This window comes from Scophthalmus maximus, chromosome 15 (assembly GCF_022379125.1).
Source record: "Scophthalmus maximus strain ysfricsl-2021 chromosome 15, ASM2237912v1, whole genome shotgun sequence".
Taxonomy (NCBI): Eukaryota; Metazoa; Chordata; class Actinopteri; order Pleuronectiformes; family Scophthalmidae; genus Scophthalmus; species Scophthalmus maximus.
In genome coordinates, this window is record NC_061529.1 from 12,718,613 (window position 1) to 12,734,790 (window position 16,178).

A 16,178-nucleotide genomic window follows, 5' to 3' on the forward strand; every position below is an offset into this window, starting at 1 on the left:
CCAACATGCAGGTCCTCATTACCTGATTGGACGCCGCTGATTACCCGCCAACTGGATTGGCTGCAGGTATTCATCATCTGTGATGACTGGGCCAATTTGGAGGCCAATCCTAATCAGGGTTGTTGAGGGACGGGAGAGCATCGCTGCAGCAGCAGCAGCAGCAGCAGCAGCAGGCCAGGACTGAGGTTCTCCCCAGGACGTTCGCTCCTCACTGTTTAGTGTTCAGACGTCATGTTACCCTCAGGCTTCGGTGCAAAAAATGCTGGCCAACAACAGGTCCCTGTGTGTGTGTATGTGTATGTGTGTGTGTGTGTGTTTGTGTGTGAGTATACAAAGTCCTCCTGAGTGAGTAAAGAGTGAAAGAAGAATTCTCCCCCTCCTTCCACAACGGTCGACCACTTTGAATGTTTGGCTTTTTGGATTTGGATTGAATTTGGGGCCTCAGCCGTGTCTTCTGCAGTCAGGGTCAGTGGCTGGCGATGGTGTTGGTTCTGCACTTGTTTGGATTTTGAGGAGTACGGGAGAAAATGGCTGCGACAAATGTGCATCGCAGTGATGACAGCGGTCTGGCGACGAAGTGCGTCAAAAGAAAGTGTCGACGGGAGACCGCTGCTGATTAAAGCGATTGTTCGCCCCGTCTCTTGGCATCTCGCAGCTTCTCTGTTGCTCTGTGATTCAAGTGCTGAGACCTGGCGCTCAACGCAGCGAGTCAACGCAGCGAGCAATATGTTTTCGAGCACATGATTGAAAAGGCCTCGTCAAAGCACATTCCGCACATGTTTTTGTTTTGGACACGATCTAAACGTCCCTGTTTACTTCTGACGGCAGAGACAAGCAGGAGCTTGTGGCCGCAAGTGGTCTTGAAAAACGGCGCTCTCGCAGTGTGGAGATTGAGCGTCCCCCAGCTGATGGCTGTCTCTGTTCTGCATGATGCCGGACAGAGGCTATTGATTTATGGGGTTGGTTGTCCTGCTGGGGTGTGCAGCTGTTTCATATTCCGTGTGTCGTGAAACATTTCAGTCCTTGTATTTCCTCCGCAAAGACAGGGCCTCTGAGGTGGACTTGTCCAACTGTTTCACAAACATCCCTGCGCCGCCCCGCGGTTATTGTCCGCGTGGTTGTAGAAGAAGCTGTTGCGGATGGAGATTCAGTTTGTACGTGAAAGCGTTTAAGTGCAGCACACAGTCAGTGTCGATTAAATGTTTTTGCCTCACAAATGACCTTTTAATGACTCCATTAAAAGGTGATGTCAAGTCTGTTGGTCGTTGGAACCATTTTGTCCCAGACATAAATATCTCAACAACTTTTTTTGTATTGATTGCTGTGATTTTTTCTTGTCGTTCATGGGCCAACAATGACTTTGGTGAAGCCCCTGAATTGTTGCAACACGAGGTTGACATTTTTTTGTTATTCGAGAAATGTCTTGACAGCTGTTGGATGGATCGCCACGAAATTTTGTGCATTTAACATTCCCTCCGGATTGTAGCAATCAATTTCTTCAACTCGCTCCTTTGGTCAACGTTTCAGCTTCAATCGAATTCGTACGGTTTATGACTGATGACATCGCCCTCAGTCTCAACCGTACTGTGTGCTATTCATCCCTGATTATCAAAATGTTAGCATGCTAACATGCTTTACGACTGCAATGGTGAACATTACGCGTGGGAAATAGGAAACTGTAAGCATGTTGAGATTAGAGATTCAGCCGTAAAGGTCATTTCCTGAACCGCGGAGAGGAAAAGGGTTTGTCCATTCGTCCAAGCTGCACAGCTCTGTCTAAGGGTCACAAGGTCATCGATCCTGACTCCCACAGAGAAAAAATAAGCAAGACTTGATGGGATGTTAGCCACCCCGAAGGTCTGGTTGGCACTGGCCAGCAATGAGCCTGGCATTGGTCGTCTTTCCGACCACAGCCACCGAAAGCCAGTGAAGAGCTCCAGGCCACTGGTTTGATCCTGAGCACTGTAACTCTTCACTGGGCCGAGCCACGTCTCCGAGCAAATCCATGCTCACCAAAGAAGGTCATATTTGGCCATTAATCTACGTGTGCTGAGCCAGAATCCTGTGTTTGTGGCTCTGCCCCGCTGATGCATACTTTGCTAATTTGTGAATTAAGACGGCACAGTGAAGATCTTTGTGCTTTGAAGGGGAGATGAGAGAAACTGCAAATGTATGGAGATTTGGAGTGCACCACATCACACTACCTAAGGCTCAGCATTTGTGAATGAATCACCGCGTTGGTCTGTGGTTTGGGCCACACAACAACAATGTGGAAGCAGCTTTTAGTCATCTCCTGAGCGAAAAGTCATCGTAGGTTCGGTCGGCTCACGGGGGAATTCATCCATTCATACTTTCTCTAGTTAAGGATGAGGTCTTAAAATGGTTTTTCAGTGACCACAGCCGTGCAAACCACAACAATAGTAGCCACATCTGGCCAGCACATGTGCCACCTCTTTTTTTTTTTATGTGTACACAACAGCGATGGCCAGATAACACAAGACTGTTTGGATTACACAGCCACACGTCAATGTCACTTCTGTGCGGTTATTCAAACCTTTAAAGAGAAAAAGCAGTTTGACGGGAGCATCAAAGACATGATGTTAAAAATTACCCCAAAAAATGCATTTTGCTTGGCTCAGGGATGCTGGTGTGTGAGAGTCCAGGCTGGCACAACACGCCACACACAACGCACTGTTGGACTTGCTCGAGGAGACCTGCCAGGAGCCCGGTCAGTTAGAGATGTGGATGAAGGACCAGAGAGGTACAGCACACCTGCTGGAGGCCGCTGACTGAGAGGAAGCGCTCCTGTCCGCTGCCGCCATCTCGGCCAAGGCATCCCAAACAGAGGTCGGCGCGGGAGGGACCACCCCGGCGAGAGAAGAGAGGGGAACAGGATGAGGCTCTGTGCGGGCTGACAGAAAGATTGACTGCATCCTATCAGCTGCTGCTTCGAAAAACGTGCCCAGCTCCTAGTTCAGACAATGGCAGCCTGCCGCCGAGAGCCTTCAAGAACACCAGTCAGTGCTTGTCCTCAACCTGACATGTTCTCATGAGCTGACTCCTCTCGCGACTCCTCTGGACAGTCAATGCTGCATGTACAAGACTGATTCGGTGCAACACAACGTGACATGTATTTTTGCGAAGTGTTCTCCAGTTCACGGAACACTACGCGTCAGCCCGTCTCATGAAGTTGTTACCAGGTTCCAGGTCCAAGTCCAGCCGGAGAGGATGTGATGTAACTCGCTCCAGGTTCCTCTCTGCTTCCCCTGCTGGCATTGTGGGTCAGGGCAGGCGTCCCTTCCTGTAGAGGGGTGTCGGCCACCCAACGGGATGATGAGGATACCATCCAGGGCACTCGTGGGAGGACATGAAGAGAGCAGAGATAAGCGAGGACATGAGAGAGGCCACGGACGCGGCGAAGAGTGTTTGCTTTGCACTGGGTGTGAGCTGTGTGAGAATCGGCCTGTATATTGTTTCTTTCATGGTGAAACGAGGCTCTGCGGAGGAACCCCCAGCGAGGGTCACCGCACCGCTCCACTAAGAATATCAGGGGAGACACATTGCAAACAAATCTGTTCTTTGAATAGTATCTTTAAAGCGTGTGAGTTTAAAGACCCTTTGTTCGCCCTCGTTTTCTGAACACATGATGGGACACGAGACTCACTTGTTGTAATTTCATAGTTGTTTTTTTTTTAGCAGAAGTCACATGTTGCTGACAAAACAAAGACTGCATTTATGCTTTACAGTTTCCAAAAGACACTGCAAAGTGAAAAATGAACAGAATGCCACAGACTCCAAATGCAAAAAAGGAACTGGCTGCATGAGGTCTGCACGAGACGCCGACATGCATCTGATTTGTTTGTTTCATTTGGACAAAGCTGAGGAACGGGGGAGCGGCGCCCGCCGGTGATACTGTCCCCCCTGTGAAACCCTGCGAATTGCACGCAAAAAACACTCAATATCCATTGTACCCTCTGCCATTCCGCTGTCATTGTAATCAATCAGGTTGACTGTCAACATGTTGCATCTGCCCTCTCGCTCTTTGTCTCCTTCCCAGCGTCGCTCCTGCCAATTGGCCGACATATCTCACGGACCCCGTGGAATCCCCCAACTCAACAAGTCGTCCATTCCAGACCACTGTCATCATTTTCTAAGCCCTTTGCATGGCCGGGCCAATAGCTCCACAAGGACGTCCGAGTTTCGTCAGATATCCAACATTGTCCGTGGACGGACTGCGGTTGAGGTATTTTCCATCCGGCTAAATAAATCTGCGATCGCGTTACAGTCATTAGAGAATGCAACGGCAAGATTTCTGTGGCAAAGTAAACATTACATCATGAATACAGTATAACATTTGATGTTTCAGTCAATTCACAGGCAGCCTGTATTTATTACCACATAAATATATACATGTGAAAAACGTCCATTTTACGTCTTTCCCATGTGCGAAAATGACATAATAAAGGCTGTTATGCAACTCAAAGAGTTCCTGGGTGTTTGCGACAAGCAGATTGAGCCATTTTCTGTTTAGGTTTGTGATTAACAGTCCCCAGGTTGCCTCCAGATGTGGCCCCAGACACAGACTGAGTAAATTTGTTGGATAAAAAGCGAGACCCAACACGACACTATCCTTCATCATAATGGACGACGCGGTGATCTAATGAGGAGATCCGACTGCTCGCTGCAAACGTGGAACCGTTCTTTAGGCTAAATGGTGGACAGATGGTTGATCCCTCTGCGAGTGATCACAGCCAGTGATTACCAAACCTCTGATCACATCCTATCAACTTGTGAGATGAAAAGAGTTAAGTGGTTGAAAACAGTAGTGGGATTAATACGACTTTGACCACCACTGCGTCTAATATCATCCAGGCCTTTTGTGGGTAGAATCACTGGCTGCCTTTGTCTTTGTTGTTTTGTAAAAAAAAAAAAAGAAGAAAAAAAAAAAAATGCCACAAAATCTGTTTATTTTCAGAGGGAGGCTGAAAATATCCTGGATCAATCTACAAACAACAAACAGATTCCGGGGTTGTTTGTGCATACAACTACACCCCTCCGTTCCCCCGCTCTCCGTTTGTCCATTGTGAAATCCCTCACAGCGTTTGACAATCTCCAAACACAAAACCTGGTACAGAACAAAAAAAAAATGTGCACGATTTCCAGCCAAATTTTGCTCTGAAATCTATGTAAACATCCAACACAGAACGGACCTCAATCATGATCTGCCATGCAAGCCTTATTATACAAGTCCTGTGATTGATTCCTCTGGGTTATCTTATCTCGGGGCCGGCGCAGCTAAGTAGAAACAGTTGAAGGACAATTTTATGACCTTATTGTTTTTGTTAACGGCTCTTGATTATTGTCGCGTCTATCATCATGTATTTTTTCTACTCCGCTGTCAACTTGTTTTTATTCATTTGGTAATTTACCTCTTCCTCAGATAAACACTGGGTCGGGACTTGTGCAGAGATTATCCGTGAGAGGAGAGGAAGCTGGGAGCGTGCATGTTCTGCGTGGAGAACATTTTGACACTGCAGGAATAATAGTTATCATGCTCAGTTCGCCCCACCATGACAGAGTGATAAAGTACAGCCTTGGTATGCTCTTGTGTTTTCATGTTTCATTACATTATATATTAATAGTGTCTTGCATCTTTAACACTTGTGATAGAAAACAAATCAAAGCTTGCACTGCGACTCTGATCATTTGGATTGTAGAGTCTTATTTGTTTTTAATATAAAGGTTTTGCAGTAGGTTAATATGCAGATCTTGTATATATCTATGATAAACATGGGTTGATTTTAACGATGTCGATTTACTCAGCACTTGTGTATTTAGACATAACTGTTTGTACTTTTTCATTTTCATTCAAATCATACCATTCCAGCCATTATGACACTTTGTTAAGATAAACCCTGGAGCAGCTTATAAAATATGATGAATGCATCATTCACAATGGCCTTTACTCTGAATGATGAGTATTTTCACTTTTTGTTTGAAAAAGAATTATTCTGTAAAAACTTTGACTGCAGGACTTTTACTTTGTTGTGTAATCCTTCTTTTTAAAACTGCGGTTTTGTCATTCCAGTAACACATCTGTATTCTACTTCTTTGACCACAGAACAGTGTGATGGCAGGGAGAGCCGCTGATTTACACCTCACGACATGCTGGGAAATAATTAAAGGCAAGTGAATTACACAAACCCTTCACTCTCTTACGTGCCCTCGGGCAAGGCACTTAACTCGGAGTGTAGTTCCGCCGGTGTGAACGTGAAGCACGCGCTCACATGATGAAATAAAGGTCGAAATGAACATCGTTTGCCCCGCCAGTCTCAATTCACTTGTGTAATTACATCTCCACTTCCACTCGTGAAGTGTCTCTCGCATTCCACATACCTGAGTCGGCTCCCTGACCGGATGGTAGCTGGTGTACAGTGCAGGAGAACAGTGGGTCGTGTACATACGTTGCTCATGATGCCATGTAAAAGTCATGAGGATCAGTAAGGATAAGTAATCTCACCTCTTCTGGCACCTGGGGTCTGTCTGCGGGCTTATTAAAACTTGGCTCCCTAATGAACATTCGCCCTTGAAGCCTGCTGAGTGCTCAGTGCTGCTCAGGAGACGGGGCTCTGGACACACGGGGCCTCTCTTCCTGCTCCCCACCGAGTGCTGAGAGTATAAAAGTAAGCTGTACCGGCAGACTCGCAGTCATATGAACACTTTTACATTACACTGAACTGGAATGTTAACGGAAGACAGGCCACGGAATCAATTCTGTAAATGCTCTGTGCGTGCTTGGTGTTTTGGCGGAAGACGAATGTCCCATTCTGATGGGTAGGGCATTTTTATTGGCTCGCCGACTGGTTTTTGTTTATAATTTTGTTGTTATCGTCTTTGCCTCGGGTGATTTAAACCCCACTGCTGTGTCATGGGAGATTGGGAGGAAAAGGCACATGGGCTGATTGAAACCCATGCCATGACTTCACACTCCACTGTGTGTGCGTGTGTGTGTGCGTGGGTGTGTGTGGGCTTCTAAGGCAGTGTTGCACAATAACGTGTCAAGCCCTACAGCTCCCTCAGGGGTGTGATTTACGAGCTGGGCAGTGACAAAGAGGAATTCAGGAACTAAGGCCAACTTAACAGACATGGAAATAATGTTATGAACCCTCTATCTTTCTATCTACCTATCTATCTATATATCTGTCTATATATCTATCTATCTACAGTATCCATCCATCCATCCATCCATCTATCCATCTATCCATCTATCTATCTATCTATCTATCTATCTATCTATCTATCTATCTATCTATCTATCTATCTATCTATCTATCTATCTATCTATCTATCTATCTATCTATCTATCTATCTATCTATCTATCCATCCATCCATCCATCCATCCATCCATCCATCCATCCATCCATCCATCCATCCATCCATCCATCCATCCATCCATCCATCCATCCATCCATCCATCCATCCATCCATCCATCCATCCATCCATCCATCAATCTACAGTATCTATCTATCCATCTATCCGTCTTCTGATGCTGGCAACTTCGTCACAGAATCAGTTCAAAGAGATTCCACAGAAGTGCCATGATGAATGGGGCAGTTTTCCCAAACATCTGTCGGAGGCCTCGGTGTCTGTCTGCCCGGGGGGGCTCTTGCAGACAGGTCAGTGCAGTCAGAGAGAGGCTTCCTCCCTGAGCCTCACACCCCTGTTATCCCCCTCGGTCGTGTCCCATGGATCCCATGGCCATAACAAGGTTTCATTGATGGCCGTCGCACTGGCCGGACTGAAGTTTCGTCTTTGTTATATGCTGCTGTTGACGTTACCCCATTGACCCCCGCGCTGGAGGGATTCCCACCCAAACGCTGGTGACTGATAATTAGCGAAGGCCCGCGGCCAAAAGCACTTTGAAGTCATCTCTCCGCTAATTGTTGTGTCATTCCCTTTTTCCTTGAAGCTCGCTCGCGGTAAACAGGACGTCGGCGGCGGCGGCGGGCCAACGGTTTGTTCTGAGTAAATGGACTAGGGGGAAAAGGTTTAATGGCTTGAAAAATAACAAATTTATCATGCTTAATGGGAAGCTATTCAGGTCAAATTGACCCCATGCGGGGGGTTAAATCGCATTATAACTTTCTGGTGCTCGACCTTCACTGTTAATTGGGAGCAGGGAAGAAGATTTTTCACTCACCTAACTGTTGCTGAGGGGAGCACATGATTCTCTGCTCAGAGCCGGCCAAGCGTGAGGCCCATCCTGCAGCCCGACGAATGTGAGCATTTAATTATTTATTTTATGCCTAGCGGGAAGAAAAACACTGCTCGAAAACACAAAGTGGTTAGGCCCGCGCGACGCACCACTCCAGACCGTTGTGCTGCTGCTCCGGCGTGCGTAAGGCACATGTCATCAGTGAGTCAAGCACCGAATGGGGCTTATGCCTCATCCCTTCCCAGCAGTGAAGGTAAACAGATCTTAACCTGCATTACTCAACAGGCCGCAGTTTAATATCAAAACAACTGACAACTCAGTAAATCTTTCCCATTTTTGCGGTCAGACTGTTTAGCGGGTGGCTTTGGGGTGAAATAAGGAAAAGCTGCTTTTCTGTGTCAGACAATCACAGTTTCTGTGCCACGAGTTGTTTGTTCTAGAAAATCCTAAAAATAAGTGTGTAGATGAACAAGAGGTTTACCACAAGAGTCAGTTGCAGCCGGTTAATGTGTTGTAAAGGCAGTCACATTTGAAGGCCAATGTACTTGCTGCATTTTAACTTTTAGGCATCACAGGCTGTTGTTTTGATACCCATTTGAAAATGTGTTGAAAAAGGAATCACCCCCTGGGGGGCAACTAAAGGCGTAAGTGAGCAGGATATTGCACGTCCGGTTAACTTTTTTACAGGTCCTCCTTCCAAAATAAAACCACTTTTATTAGATGTACACAGCACTCGTTAAAGTTGGATTTATAAAGAAGAATAGATCCAAAGGAGTCTCTCAACTTGAAAAAAAAATTCTTTTACAAATCTGATATTTGCAACTGCCAGACAGTTGACATGTGCTCACCTTTGCCCTAATTTCTAAAACATCCCATCTAATGTTGCCTCTGCCTCATTCGTGTTTGCTATTATGAATGTTGAATAGAACCATCAGTGTGTCCTTTTGGGAGATAAGTGTATGGGGCGATCTTTTTCTCCTGTGGCGGTTTGAGGTGGACGTAGGGTAATTACAGCAAATATCCACTTACTGCGTATCCTCCCGGTAAAGCTGCAAATGTGGAAAATGCTTGACCTTGATTTTCCATGGTCGGGGCGCTGGAGACGTCGTGAAACAAGGCGAATGGGGAGCAGAGCTGCGCGGCACACGGCCATCTATCACCCCAGCTGAGCCAGTCCAGCAGGCCTAGTGGCCAGGTCACAGCCAGGAGGACCAGAAGCAGAGGAGCCCATGGGGCCCGGGCCAGCGGCTGGAAAGGCACGCTGAATCGAGGTTGAGGGGCCAGGAAAATTGAAAGGGAGGGGGGGGGGAAAGGAGGAAGAAAGCTATGGGTGAACAGCCAGGATGATCTATCACACACATTAACTCCTCCCTCCGCTTTTACTTTGGTGAATTCTTCTAAAGCCAAAGAAAACATGACGACCGAGTACTCAGAGTGTGTAAGAATGCACGTCGCAGAAGACACCGCACTCCTATTAAGACCCTGCTGCCAGTATTGATTCATGCTGTGATTGATTTCATGTTCGTCTGGATGTTTTCGGCTACATCTGGCTAATGACTGGAAGGCCCCAGATCTTTGGAAAACGCATGTTTTTCTGGAAAGTGATGGCAAGTTCTTATTCGACCTAATTGGCTGCCAGCATGATCCACCCTCTTTAATCTGCTCCAGTGGCATTTATCATGCAGTAGCATGACATCATTCTGAGTATTGTTCAGCAGAGACACTTTAAAATCAAACTTCAAGAGACAGGAGGGCTACGCCACAAGATCCGAGGCTGGAGTGGAGGATTTACAGAAGTGAATAGTAGATTCTTGAACTGACCAGTTTTTTTTTTTTGTAATGTTATCCAGTGCATATTTCAACGAGGACTGCCATCGATTAAAGTTTTATGGTGAAAAACTGCTGTAAATTATATTGAATCCACAGGAAACGTTCAATTTTGGTTTAATGAGAGACAGAAATGGACAGTTGTGATCAGATCAGATGGTTATGATGTAAGTTGGCTTCCTGGATCACATTTTAAATACCGGACAGGGTTTTGTCAGCTAACTGAGCCTAATTAAACCAAACCAGTGGACAGATGGAAGCAGCAGGGCAACGTCTGCATATCTGTACAGATAGGCATATACATATAGCTTTATGTATAATTCCTACCTCCAGAATCAGACCCTTTTCCCTGTCCACTACATGCTTTATTACACCGGCAGAAAACACACAAATCTGTTCTGCGAGCCCCCGCTGGCTAACCATGAACATCAAGAGTATGACAAGGAAGCTTCTGAGGTTTGCCTATAAAACATTAAGCCCCCCATCAATTCAGGCACAAAACTAACCTCAGGTCACTGAACCGTGCTGATAGTATCAGGAAGATGAATTTGGTCTTCTTTCTTTTGTTTTTCCCCCCTTCGACGACCTCTGACACCAGGCCTGACTTCATTTGATGCATCAGGCACCTGGTCGGTTAGTCCATCGCCTCCTCTGCTGTAACATGTGACGACACATGAAAACAAAAGTAGCTTGTCCTCTGGCGAGGCCACTTCAGAGGGGGCAAAAGGGCAATTTGTCAGAGGGAAGCAGTCAATCTGAACTTTTGTTACAGTTTTCTTGCCGATTTCTTTCAAGTGCTGACGTTCCAAGGCAGCTCAAAGCCTCTGTTAACCTCCCAACTCACACCCATAAATGAACGAGGCGATCATTCTCCCGTGAAGTAAGGACAGGGTGGACATATTACCAGTGATGACATGCATCATAGCCAGCGGTGCTAGTCTGTCTGACCTGATCGTGTTTCTGGATTGCTCCACTATTTGAAAACAATACGGGAGGAGATGGAGTGGATAGATTTTCCCTTTGTGTCCAGTGTAACAATGCTGTGCATGGTTTGCATGTGCAGTATGTCTTTGAAACAAAAACAATATTTTTTTAAGCCAGCACTCGTAACACCCATGTAAAAAAACAAGTATGAATATCATGAAAGGCAAAGTGGAAGTGCTTGTCTTAAATAACGCCCATGTGACCTACTTCTATTACCCAGCTGACAGCACTTCATTCATACAAGCTGGGAAAGTCCTTGGCCTGAGCACATTACATTTATCCTGCTCTATCTTCAACTGTTTCCTCTCGTTGCGTGAATGCCTGTTTTATGTACATGGCTCAATCCTTCACATAGCACAATGGAGATCTTCTACAATGTTCCTTCCAAGGAAAAGCTGTCATGTTAAATGAAAAAAAAACATTAATAAAGCACGTAATTTCAGATTTTATGAAGCAGGTTTTCTGCCAAACGAACCCCCTTTTTTCCACGTTTTCTCCCCAGGTCCTCGCTGCTGCCCAGTCCGAACAATGTCCGTATTATGTTAGCTGCTGGGCAAAGAGGAAGGAGAGCCGAGGGCTTTGATACAAACGGTACAGAAAAGGTAGCTGACGAATAGATTGACGTTGCCTGTTGGTGCTCGCCATTGAAAGTCATCACAGAGACCGATTCACATGGATCACTTAAAATTCTGCAGGCAAGGCCCGAGAACACACTGTTGATACTTGCTTATAATGAGAGCCCTACATTCTGAGTGCAATGATACTGTTTGGCTTTCTAATGGGTACACTTGAACCCTGACCCCTTCACTCGCTCGGCGGCGACGAGGCCAGTCAGTCTCGACTAAATGAATGCAAATGTGTCCCTCTTGGGGGCATTCATGCTTGCAGGGAAACATGTACAGTTTGTTCCCATGATAGACGTCATTAGAAGGCAGCAGGAGTGTGTTCAGTCGCCACAAAACCATGGCCTCATGAGCTGTTTCCGGACACGAAACTCCGGAAATTGTCCGGACAAAAATTGGGTCCGTACATTTTTCCGGAGAATGCATGAGGTGGAAATTTTAGGGCTGGCAGGACACGTTGCAGAAAACGTGCGCGGACATTTGCGTTCCCACCTACAACCCCTTACGGAGAGGTTCAGGAAAATGTCTGCACGTTCATTGCATGTCTGAAAGCAGCGTGGAGCAATTGAAAGCGCACGCACGCACGCTGTATTCGTCAACGTAATTGCCGGACTTGGATGTTGTTATTGTGACTGTGACCCTGTGCTTTGTGAGGAGCTGTGCAGTGTAATGCAGTTACATTTTTTGCTCCACGTTTGAAAGATGATAGGAGTGGCTTGGTTGTCATGCCAGGGTTTTCAAAGGACTCTTTGTGTTGAAGCGTCGGTCATAGCCAGAGACATCCTCCTGGTATTTACTCTAGAGTTCCTCCAGATGCAGCAAATTGTGTCAAAGTGGGCCACATTAAGGGCCACTTTCATAACACGCATAGCTGCTCCACAGATCCTCAGTGGTTCCCGGGTGCTAGCAGGATTGGGAGGTTATGTGTCTGTTTGGTTGGTTTGTTTGTTAGCAGGATTACGCAAAAACCACTTAATCAATTTCCACCAAGCTCGGTTTAGGGACATGGTCCAGGCGTAGGAAGAACATGTTAGACTTTGGTGTGCATGCGGATTAAGGGGCAGATCCAGGATTTTTTCCCCCTCTATCCGTAATATTGCAACATGGGTTCTTTTACAACATTTTCATTCATTTTCCAGCGAATAACACACAGATCTTTGTATTTGTAGAATTTTCCACATCATCCACTCTTTTTTTTTTAATGACAAATAAATCATGTAGGTTATCAGACCACTTCCTTTTTTCTTTTATATTTCCACTATAAGAACTAGAAAATTGTGTGTGGGATTGTTCGACCTCTTCTGCATTACACAGAGAGGTGTTTCTGTTATGACCATAGACTGTATACGAAAATGGACAGTTGCAGGTGTAGGTGGATGTGATTTCAAAAATCCAAGATGGCGCTGGCCAAAATACCACACTCGAGGCTCCAAAACAGCAGTTCACAAACCAATGGGTGACGTCATGGTCGGCTGCCACTTGGTTATATTACCCATATTCATATAATGACAAAATAATAGAAAACACCTGTCAGCATAACACAAAACACAGTTCAGCCACACCACAAGCTGCAGAATAACCGCCCAGACAAATAAACACCTCTGAATAGTTGAAGCCGTCCAGCCCCCGACCACACTGACAACATTGTGTGAAGACATTAATGTAAGAATATCCACTTTAATGTAATCAATTATATGGAATAGCAATTAACCGGGAAGGGCTGTGAAGGTGGGGAACGACTGCTCCTCTCACATGACAACATGGAGTTTATAAGATGATGCAGACACAGATTGAGGCCATAGACACTGTGTGAGTGAGCCACAGCAGCTGCTCCCTGGGCAGACAGCACCTCATGGACTCGTCCACGCTCGTCCTGGTCACCCTCAAGGATGCTGGGGTCAAGTAGTCATGATCGGTTTTCAGAGGCGCCTCCGACACCGGGCAGGCAACATGCCTAAGGAGGCGCTGACACTGCCGGACTGTCATAAGACGAATGCAGCCTCCTTCTCTAATTAGATTTCCCCCCGGGTCGGAAGATGAGCCGTAATCAGCTGCCGTGCTCAGGCCAAGTCTCCGAGTTTGCTCGGAGCGCCAACAGAAAAGAGGAGTCTGGCGGAAGGACACTGTCTCCAAAAGTGCTCGTTCAGTAACGCTTGTTTGAAAAAGTTTTCCTGCTGAAACTTCACTTTTCAGAGGTTTTATCTGCTTCGGGCATTGTGAGAAGGAGAACGGACAGACTGCTATAGTCTTCCTTCTCCTCTGCTGTGTTTTGGATGGCAGCACTGTGAGTGGTTATTATGCTCATGGACCACTCATGAGAGAGAGAGAGAGAGGCATCTTTGTGGGTTGAATGAGGGGAGGGAGCCACCTCTCTTTTGATTATTTGAGATCTTATGGGAGCAAAGAAAAAATAAAGAGTAATGTGTTGTTTCCAGACAGTAAAGGGGAAAGTGATGATGCAGCATGGATGAAAGTGGGGGAGATGAATGGGATCCGTTACATAACCTGACCAGTTTTCCAAGGTTCAAGTTTGAACTGCGAGCTACCCATTACAATTTACAGCTGCATCCAAGTGCGCCTGTTTGTCCATACAATGCTGGGAGGCACGTTGTGTGTGTGTGTGTGTGTGTGTGTGTGTGTATATACATGAATCTGTATAAGTTTGCAGCATTGTAAATAAGTACAATTTTCCACACTGTCCTGTTGCAGTGCGATAAGAAAAAAGTCATTGATTCAAAATCGGCAACAGAAAAAAAGAGATGGGCATTATTCGCTTCGATGGTAAAAGTTGGCGGAGAAAGTGCGTGTGGGCACATGGACCGAGCGGCGCAGTGAGTGGGACGCAACGGCGCAGCCGACAAGGGGGAGTTTCTTCTCGCAACGCGCGTACAATCCGTCAAAAAGAGAAAGAAAAGATCCCGGGGACTTCAGATCCAAGGAGGTGCTGGTATTCATGGGAGCGCGACTCCGACTCTCTCACTTGGAGCAGGAGCGCAGCCGCAGCAGCCCTGGAGTCAACGCGCGGCTCTCTGCGCCTCTTTCTCCCCGCTTAACATACTGTTCTTTTAAAGGATGGAATAACAATGCTCGCTTAGAATAAGTGTTCTGTTGTTGTTGTTGTTGTTGTTGTTGCAGTGCTGGAAGGAGAGAAGCATATAGAGTTGGACTCACTTGTTGGACTGTGGTTAGGAGCTGATTCGACAACCTGAAGGCGTCCCGCGCTCAGTCTCTCACCTGCATGGGGCATTATGAAGAAGTGTCCAGACGTCTTTCATCACTGGGGGAGGATGCCGTCCTGCTGAACTTTTGAAACCTTAATCGCGGATTGCTCTTTTTTTTCGTCTTTAATTGTCTGTATCTCGGTCGGTCCACTTTACGCGGTAGTTTCAAATGCCCAACATGGACCGTGCTGCGTTTGCCGTGTTAGCGGTCTTCGCCGTTGCGCTCATCCGAGTCGGCGACGCGCACGGGGACGCGACAGGTGTGAGAGGGGACCGGGGGCCACACCGGGCGGTCTGGGACCGGCTGCGCTCCCGGGCCAGGAGCCAAGGTCCCCTGCCACTCGAGGTCGGCGCGGCCCCTGACGCCAGTCGATCTCGGACGCCGGTGCGCCTGCCCAGAGGCGCACCGGCGTCCCCGGCGGACGGCCGGCAAACATCCGGAGCGGGACCGGCTCACGCTGCAGGCGTCTCCCGGGAAGACCAGGCCCCCGCGCCGCGGGATGTTGCGCAGCGCGCCGCCAGACAACCAGCCAGTCAGCAGCAGCAGCACAGAACCAGAGTGAACCGCAGGCAGAGCAGCAAGCCCGGCTCTGCCCACACAAGGAGACTTGTTGGGTAAGAGTGAAAGCCAAGTGTTCTACAGCCTGGAAATGCTTTATTTCGCTTTATCAAGTCGTCCAAGCCATTCAAGTTCACTGGGTGAACAGTGGCATGGTCTCAGAGTATTCTCTGCGACCTATTCTGGTGTAAATCCGTCCACGTGGTTTACTGTAAAAAAAAAATAGTCAAAGTCAAAAGCATGTGATGATGTAACCAAACAACCCACAGAAGAGAGTGCTGCTCAGTTTAAGATGTTTGGCACACGGTGCATGGAAGTGTCATCCAGTGCAGGTAGAATAACTGTACTTCGTCTGAATACGACAGCAATGTGTGTGTTTTGTCATCGGGGTCATGGGAGGACATGGGATAATAGCCGAGGTCAAACTCACTGGGCTGATAGTGGATGCTTGTAATGAGCGGCAAATGTGTATACGAATGTCTGAACTGTGTCTGAACCGTATTGAGACTCATTTTTAACATTGAGTTATCACGTTTTCCTCCCATTACTGCACATTACAGTACATGTTAAACAGTAAGTAGGAGACTGGCTGCAGACTACTTCAATGTGTGCGCCCCAGTTTTGCACCGTTGCCTGCGGCCATGTACTGTGGTGGCTCAACCGGAGCATTAGCCGCTGAACGTCTTGCAAATTTGCGTGGTGATCAGAAACACCTGTTCCTCCGATGGCCCACTTTTCAACGCTGCA

At 47.0% G+C, this 16,178-nt stretch overlaps 1 protein-coding gene across 1 annotated transcript in view; it reads left to right on the plus strand.

Annotated features, from left to right (window-relative positions):
• Positions 1 to 14,780: 14,780 nt before the first annotated feature.
• Positions 14,781 to 16,178, plus strand: part of LOC118286276 (latent-transforming growth factor beta-binding protein 2-like) — a 79,766-nt gene continuing 78,368 nt past the window's right edge. The window contains exon 1 of the mRNA XM_035610592.2: positions 14,781 to 15,487. Within this exon, the coding sequence (XP_035466485.2) occupies positions 15,042 to 15,487 (446 nt within the window). The 5' untranslated portion in view covers positions 14,781 to 15,041. The remainder of the gene's footprint in view (positions 15,488 to 16,178) is intronic.